Source organism: Schistosoma mansoni (assembly GCF_000237925.1).
Source record: "Schistosoma mansoni, WGS project CABG00000000 data, supercontig 0264, strain Puerto Rico, whole genome shotgun sequence".
NCBI lineage: Eukaryota > Metazoa > Platyhelminthes > Trematoda > Strigeidida > Schistosomatidae > Schistosoma > Schistosoma mansoni.
Window position 1 is genome coordinate 25,017 of NW_017386127.1, and position 9,675 is coordinate 34,691.

Genomic DNA, 9,675 nt, shown 5'->3' on the forward strand with positions numbered 1-9,675 from the left:
GCAGTCCCATGATAGCCGGTGACCAACAATAGGTTCATACGTCATTTGTTCCCTCAGGACCCTGGAGCCCATGTTGTACTATTGGTTCAGAATCAGAGTTTTCCAACTCCTCTACGTATATATATATTCTCAAAATAGTTACAGTGCACACTAGTGTACGGATTTGGTAGGTTTCATACAAAACCGAGGCAATATTTGCTAAAGAGGAGACTACATTACTCGTAAATACACGATTCATAAATCAGTTTGGCCGAAAATTAGTTGCAGAAATGTAAACGACTTGAGGTATAAGATAGAAGCAAAACTTATAATTGCAGGTGACAGCGTTTTACTATACAACGTTATTTTCGGAGTATACATTATACCTGACAACAGTATTGTAAGCATAATGTTGTCTTTGATAAGTAGTTCGTGGAAGATATAAAGAAGCCGGAAAAACTAAATAACTACAACGTTTTGTAATGATATAGATTTTACATCTATTCCACTAAAGGTACAATGAACAGTTGATTTACTGTGTGTACAGTTTAGTATCATGTTTAAGTTCATAAACATGTTGGTCATCATTTATTGGTTAATACTTTCAAATTCACGCTATTCAGACGAATATGGTGATTACGATAAAGAAGAAACTATAGAGATCATAATAATATTTCTCCGTCTTTTACAATGTTATTATCGAATACTGGATTATATTCCCTAAACAATCTATCTTATTTATTGTCTATTTACTTAACTATCAATCTGTTTACTTCTTTTTCATTTCATTTATTCAAGATAACAGAAATAACAGAGAAAGATAATGAGCTTAATGAAATGAATACAATTTTAAGTGTAAGCGCAAAATCAAGAAAACAAGAAGCTGATAAATCAATAAGGCAAGTTGATTTATTACGTAAACAATTAAAAGAAGAAAAACGTTTGAAACAATCTGCTTTACAAAAAATTGATGATATAATGTCCCAAGTGAGTTGTGTTGTTGTTTTTCAAGTTATATTCTATATCATGTATGTCAGGTAATTTAATGTAATCAGTGATGTGCAATATACTGAATACATAGCTGCTTTTGCATATTACTGCACTTTAAAAATATTATTATTAACAATCAAAATTAAATTAAAGCCATCATAAACCTTTGTCTAGGCGCCTAGATGTAGGGACAATATACATTTTGATCCATCAACTTTAGATCCGCTGAATATCATAACGAAGCTAACAAAATATAACCGTAGTGTAACTAGATTTCAAAATAAAAAAAAATGTTTTAATTCACTATTATATAACAGTATCCAAGCCTTTAAAATATTAAAATTATCAGTGGTTGAGTCGTTTGAGATAACGTCATGAGTCGTCGACTTAAATACTGGGTTCCTTACTTAGTAATGTGTACGTTATAATTTCTATTCAGAATATCAAGGTTATGAATGATTGATTATATTAAAATTTATCAGCAAATAACAATAGAAACTTAACCAAATAATACAGTTATTTACTTCACTAAAAGTATTTTTATAGTGAACTTGTAGTAGCTGATCATAATAATTTTATATATGGTAGTTGTAGTGGGGCTGTCACAAATAGAAAGTAGTATGGTCGTTTGCATACTTTTCTAAAAGAAAACAAAGTGCCTAGGTAAGATTTTCAGAACGTGCTCTGTGTTGACAAGATGAAAACTAAGACTTAGAAAATGACTTTATACTAAAGTTAAAGTGACAGTGTCTTTTGTAGGAAAAATTTCATCTAAATTAAGAATTTTTTTCATTAACTCATTTACCGGGTATAAACTTGTTTACTTGGCTTCGAGACAAACTATGAATGTTGAGATTAGTGAAATTACTCAGTTGATTGAGTCAATGTAGATGTGGCTTTGTTCGAACCTGTGACTTGGCAGCTTGAAATAGGACACAAGATCTACTGCTCCACATAAAATTTCGTTTAATTAAATTATCAGATTTTATTAATGCTATTTATTTGTAGACGTTATTGAATCTTATAGTTTAAGTCACGAATCGACCTTAACCGGACGGCCATGGCTGACTAAGAAGAACTGAACAGTTGGTTCGTCGTAGTATGGAGATCACAACCCCACTAACGACCAAACACAGGACCTTTAGATTACTGACTAGACATCCGTGATTTGAATTTTTGACTTCAATCAATTCATGACATTGGATAACTGTATTTGATTGCTATTAGTGCCTAACTATCTTACATCTAACACGGACTAACTCCATTGGTCATGGCTTCTAACTAAAACTGTGAGAACTACTCTTCGAAATTACTCAGTAGTGAACATATAAATATTATTTGATCCTCAGTGGATCTGTGGATGCGCGGTGATGAGGTTTTTCACACCTCAGTGGATCTGTGGATGCGCGGTGATGAGGTTTTTCACACTACGATGGAGCATTTATCCAGCGCTCCTAGGTTTCCAACATTTGTTTAACTAGGATCGCTTTATGCTCTAAATTATCATACTTTACTAAACAGTATATATATATATATATATATATATATAATGTCTATAGGCATTTGACGCCGTAGTGCCTAGAATTATTAAGTTTTGATTAATTAGGGGAAAACTGTCTATCAGTTTATGTGATTCAATATATCACGCAATGTTAACAAAACAAACAACTAATTTAATTCGTGATGCTTTGGATTATCATGTTGTTGATTTTTCGATTGAATTTTGATCAGTCTTGGTTGGCATATGAGCACCCTGGGTGGATCGCCTCAATATATACATTATGACACAAGTTTATTTAGAATTTGCGAGTTGTCACTAATGGAATTTAGGACGCGCGTTTCGTCTTATTTGAGACTTGTCAGTTGGATATAACTACATCCCTGAGTTCAGATATCCACTAAATTGTATAACGGGTGCGAATTTTAATTTTATTTGTGATGGTTTGGAGAGACCATCAACTTTGAGACCAAGGTATCTCTACCTGACGAGTCCCGAATGGGACGGAACGGGCGTTTTGGATCCCACTGCTAAACACATTTCATTTATTTTCTGTAAATCATTCTGCAATTATCTGATTGATTAGCATATCAATTTAACCACTGTATAAAATACAATATTTATTTTAAAATGAAATGAGTTGATTCCAGAAAAGTCATTTTACTGTTTCTATTCTTCTAATTTTTCATAGTTATATCAATTTGAATCAGTTCAAACAGCATCCTCAGGTAAAAATATCGATATGTAATTGTAAAAATCTGACTTTTTTCTTAAAACTAGAGTTTATGTTTTGACTATTACTACTGCTACTTTTGAATTAAGTTAAAATATATGAAAATACCAAGAACACTAAACTGTCAGCTTTTACTTGTCTAAACAGTGTTATCTAGACAGTTTCACAACAGATTATTTAACTAAATTAAATTATTCGTCAATCGAGATCTGCGTTAAGGAGAAGTTAAGCTAAACAGAAATAAACAAGCCTGAAACATAAAACTAAAACGTTCAGTCACCGATAGCTGATCATGTAAGAATGTGTATACCTACTTAATATGCGGTGATGAAGTTCAACTATTAAGGATCACGTTTGGTAGAGTTGAAGGCTATTAATAATTCAAAAACGACGTTTATTTCTTAACTGAATGATGACATCAATCATCCTATTACTTCATAATTATGTCTGTTTATTATCTGCCCAATTTTTTCTAGCACACTCATCATAATAATGTTCTTTTCGATTTATGTCAAAAGCATACAGCCTATAACCAGTTTATTATTATCTAAAGTCTTAAATTTCACAGTTAGCTCATAGATCGGAATTTAATTGACAACAATAATAATAAGACAAATGTTAATAGAACGAATCGAAAATTACGAGAATAACAACTTTTCAATTAAGACTATATTCGCTATCTTTTAGAGTGTTAACATGGTAAGTTCTTTACGAAAAAATCACTAACAGGATTTGCTAAAATGATTACACATTTCATTCTGATCATGTCCATTTATTAACAAGAAAGTAAAATGAGGAATATTTATAATAAGAATATTCATTAGTTAACGATATTTGATAAACAGCGAATAAATAATATCAATTAGTACTATTTTCAGTAAACAAAAACTATGTCAGAATTATACATTCGAGAATGTTCTATTCTAATGTAGTATGATGTTATCAGAATGGGGACTTGTGGAGATTGTAGTAATTTTTTGAATAGTTGAATTGATGAGTCGATCTAAGCTAGACCACCATTGAAAACCTGGAAGCACTGGGCGACTGTTTCTTCCTAGTGTGTGACTCCTCAGCAGTGTACATCCACGATACCGCATGAGGGACTCAAACCCAGGCCCTTCGGTCTCGAGCACGAACGCTTAACCTCTAGACCACTGAGGCGGTATGATATGCTTACTACTGACTAGCTTCAGGATGGATTTCCTAGAGTTCTAGTGAGAATCCGTGATCAGTGGAGTTCAATCCGTGTCCACCTGAGACAATGGATGAAGGGTTGCGCAAGAACATGGATCAATTTAAGTTAGACATTAACACCGTTGGATGCCGGTTCAGTTGTCTGGAGGCTAAGCGTTCGCGAGCGAGACCAAAAGTCCTGTGTTCCATTTCCTCGTGCGGGATCGTGGGTGCGCACTACTGAGGTGACCCATACCAGGACGAAACGGTTATCCAGTGCTTCCAAGTCTGACTAAGTTCGACTCGTGGATTCAACTGTTAAAGTAGTATGATGTATTGTATGAAATAGCATTACTTTAAAACGTGGATTGTCTTTTCAGTCAACCATCTAATTGTAAATAATAATTTAAACCGAACTATAATTGGCTACCATGATATAGTCGGTAGTTTTAAAAAGGTGATTTCAACAAAAATCAATAAACTTGTATGAATATTGGTAAAACTAAAGATCTAAAATTGGTTTTATATTTACTCAAGCTACTAATACAAATAATAGGTTTCCGTAAATTACCAAGACAGACTCTCAACAAAGTTTTCTGTTGAGCCTTTGCAAAGAGTTACATTAAACTTTAATCTATCATTCGAATTTAAGACAGAGAACATGCAAAAAGACTAGTGATAAGATTTTTTTTCTGTATAATTGGTTGAATTGTTCATCCTCTAGATTAACTAAATTTAAACTGTATAATTAATAAAATACAGAAAGCTCCATAATTGTTATTCTTAAAAAAAGATCAATATATGTTACTTTTTTATTCTTATAGAAATAAAACAAAAACATGCATCAGCTAATCTGTTGGATAGAACAGATAAAAGACAGTCAACTGGGATCCAAACAAAAGTTCAAGGTGATCAGGTTCAAAAGACAAGACCGGTTACAGTGAGTTGTTGGTTTATTGTAAGGTTACCAACCACGGTTATTTTCTAGTATACCCAATAGAGAAACAAATACAATATTTGCATATTAATCTTAATGAATACTTACAAACGTTTTTTTACCAATTCAAACAGCTTCCCAGTGGTAATTGTAATAAAAATAAGAGAAGATAGGTTACATTTTTTCAGTCTTAATAATAACCGAATTGTAGACTTCTGCTATGATATATAAAGATAATTCTCATCGACAGATGATGATAGTCCACATGTCACTAATCATTAACAATTACTAGACGAATAACGTAGAAAACTTGTAGTAGCCCATTCAACTACTGTATCATTTATCCACTCACTGTAAGTAAACACTTAATCCACTATGTAAAGTTATGTGTGAGTCTGATTGAGCGCGTGTCAGCACATCAATCTTTAGTGTATTCTCCCATTGGTTGTGTTATAACGTATGATCTCGTAATATATATGGACGTGCGATTGGAGAGGTAGTGAATTTATTGATCGGACGCAAATGATACTTGAAATTGTACGAGCAGTCTTGAGTGCTATTCGGTCCTTCCTATCTGCCTAGCCCAGCCAGTTGAGTGCAGAACACAAATAACAGCCTCGACAATATGAATCATTATTTACAAACACACTGGGTTTTTATACAAACCAAAGTAATCAATAAACTGATTATAACTCAAGAATCGTATGATATTAAACCAAAGATCAAAATAAAGCTAATGATAAGAGAAACACGAATATGAATAGTTTAGTTACGTAACAATTGTACAATAGGAAATAGGCATAATACATTGGTCGATAAATAGTCCTTAGAGTTACCATTCATAATTCACCAGGGGATATAACACCTCCCCTTTTTGAGAAATCCGGAGTTGATATCCGGATTTTAAATTTCTCGAGTTCCTCCTCCCCCACGAAAGACTGTTGGATCCTCATATAGCCAAGTTACTATTAATGTGACATTATATAGAACATGTTTGTCATATTTAACAGAGAAACCATTAGAACTGACTGGATCATGAGGATTGACGACAATTGATTTGAGGTCACCAGCGTTTGATTCTTATGAAACAGTTTCCTTGAATTTACTCGGAACCTCATTAGTAGATAATGAATCATTAGGATAATCAGTATCTATGAAAGTTGTATTGGATTCTTGATTATCATTTAATGCATCTGACATTTTTCTCCCATTTTTATAAGAGATTTGAACAGGAACATATGAATCAGCAAAATAATCAGGATCTGGCAGAACAATTAGATAATCTTGATCATTAGAAAAATTTTTTGCATCATGACTGGTTTGATTTGGCGCCACTGTATTCACCATACTGTTCGGTTTGTTCCCCGTTTCTTCGTGGGCAGGTACTGCAGCAATTTTATGGGCGCTTAATAAGATATTGTCTTTCTGTGAACTGGACGATGCATTGTTCGCACGTTCTGTTTCAGGGATAGTAGGATTTGAGCCACGTATAGGGCATACCTCTGAAACAGACAATACTGGACTACTGGGCTGATCATATGTGACTATTGTTTCGCTTAAATTACTGCTTTTCACGGATTCATAGAGGCTTTCCCCGGTATATTCATTCGTTCTGCAATCGTTTTCCAGCTCTGTACGCAATTTTGAAATTAATGCGTCAACTTCCGTTGCACCCCCAAAGCATGGGTGATTCAGCAGCTTTGCATGTAACTTGTCAATGAATTCCAATTGACTCTTTATAAAGCGCTGCTCTTGTCGCTGGATTAGCAACTGAAATTGATCGGAAGTTAAAGCCATTTTTTTTTACCCCGTCGCCAGTTGTTATAACGTATGGGTGTCTGTTTGATATATCGATTGCTTGCGTGCCCTCTTTGATATATTAACGCCAACGATATAACAGGTTGTAACACACAGACAATAAATAATTTATCTACAACCAATTAACACTCATAAATACATATGAATTCTTAACACTTGCTGACACACATATACTCACTTGTGTTTCCCTGTGTGCTTGCTTTCTGCACGCTTGCGGATCTTACTAATCTTTTACAATAAACTATCTATATAACTGGTGTTCAGGTTTTTGAATAATCTCGAGTAAAACCATAATTCTACTAGGAGATTTAGCCTGCGTTAAATACTCAGTTAACGGGATACTTATTTATTGGAGTCAGATATAAAGTAAATTAACCTCTACAAAATACATTAATAAAAAGCATGATTATAGGTCCAAAGATCTCAAACTTCATCTATGCGCTTGATTGACTAGTCGACCAAGATTTGATAGACATTAGTAATTAATTCCCCTTAATTACTGTAGTTATATGGCCCCAGGAAACCTTCTGGTTATTATATTAGGATTTTGTCAGAATTAAGTTACTTATTAGTTGATGTTAGTATTGAAACTCAACTACACCGATAACCACTTTCAATTGTGTGAAGTTCATAGATGTCTAATTTGATTGTAACACTTTAATAAGTCTACATTGTTGAAGAGTTATGTAACAGAAGGGATTTAAATTAAGTATCAATTGCTTTTATACTTTTATTATGATCCAGTATGAACTTTTTCTTTCCAATAAAATATATTTTTTAATCATAACTAAATGAACTTAATAAAGTACTGAATTTCAGTAGTACGTCTTTTGTCCTATTCAAAATTATGTATTATTATTCAATATGGCAACTTGGACCGATGCGTATATGTGCCTGGTCCTACGTTGTAGCTGATTATTATTCTAGCTTCAATTGACTCATGACCTCAACTATTAAAATTATTATAATATGCACAAAAACCCTTCTGATATTAATCAACATATGCTCACTAATAACTGATAGGTCCTGAGTTCGAATCTCGCGAGGCGAGATCGTGGATGTGCACTGCCGAGGAGACCCACAATAGGACGAAACGGCCGTTCAGTGCTTCTAGGTTTCCCATGGTGGTCTAGCTTTTATTGACTCATGACCTCAACTATTAAAATTAATATAATATCCACAAAAAACCCTTCTGATATTATTATTCAGTTCAAAAATTAATTAATGAGGATATCACCACATTATTTATGTTCATTTTTACGATTTTTTTTTAAAATTTGTTACCCAATTCAATAGTAGAAGAAAGATAAAGTTAATTTATTTTTCATTAAATCTATGTGATTATGAAATCATAACACAATTACATCACTATCCATAATTGAATAATAATTATGTAGAATTTTAAACGAAATATCTATTCTTTGTGATTCACCACCCATAAGAAATAAGAAGCAATTTATTTCTAAATAAGTTTGAATTAAATCATAACTTAAAGGTAAATTAAGTCTATTACAAATAATTATTATCCGACGAGTTCGATCATGGATGTGCACTGTTGAGAAGTCCCGTACTAGAACGAAACGGTCGTCCAGTGCTTCCAGGTTTCCCATTGATGATTTAGCTTTAACTGACTTATGAATTCAACTATTAAATAATTATTAGTATATGTTTGTCAAACTTAATGTTAATTATAACTGACTCTAAGTAGTTATAACTGAGTGTTGAAGTAGTATTCAGTGAAAAATTCTTTAAGTCTTTGATTACAAATTAAAACATTGAATTACAGGATTATTTAATTTGAATTTTTGTATACATTGAAAACTATACAATTAAATCATCTAGCCAAGAGAACTCAACAACAACAGCAAAAGTATCTTCTTCATCGTATTGTCGTACATTTACGTTTACCTTTTTAGTCAGTTAACTTTATTCATTTTAATTCAAAAGGTGAAAAAAAGTAATTTTCGAATAATAATTTCCATGTTTCATTCTATTCAAGGTTAGTATTCCATCATTACGTGAACGTTTAGCTGAGAAATTATTAAAAAGTATACCACCTGATGCACATATACAATTAGTTCAATTCCAAAAAGAGGAAAAAGCTTTTAATAACTAATTTCTTTGATGAATGATAATAGACGAAAACATTGAGATGAATTCAAATATATATTATCAGTGAAATAACTTTATATTATTTACTATGCGTTATAAGGATGTCCATTAGAAATAACTAAAATAAACAATTCTTCAAATATACATCGCATGTCATGAAAATATATCCTAAATAATGCTTGCTATTCGTTTTGTTTTTCCACGTGTTTCCAAGTCGATTTACATAATATGTCGACCGTTTCTATACGACGTTGTTGAGATCATGAACCAAACTAAGTTGAAAAAAACATACTGGAAACTAGAAAACACTAAATAGCTGTCTCGTCCTAGTGTGGGAATCCTCAACAGTGTGCATCAAACCCCCCCATCAGGGGTCGAATTAAGCAATGTAGAACCTATTACGTATGTACATCGGTTCAAGTCGCCCTACTCCAT

General features: G+C 32.8%; 1 protein-coding gene across 1 annotated transcript; it reads left to right on the top strand.

The window, feature by feature from the left end:
- Nucleotides 1-816: 816 nt before the first annotated feature.
- On the top strand, nucleotides 817-9,244 carry Smp_167900 (hypothetical protein; the record flags this gene model as incomplete). The annotated part of the gene is made up of 4 exons (XM_018792486.1): nucleotides 817-966; nucleotides 3,159-3,195; nucleotides 5,198-5,313; nucleotides 9,128-9,244. The coding sequence occupies 4 exons, from the start codon at nucleotides 817-819 to the stop codon at nucleotides 9,242-9,244; spliced, it is 420 nt and encodes a 139-aa protein (XP_018644347.1).
- Nucleotides 9,245-9,675: the final 431 nt, after the last annotated feature.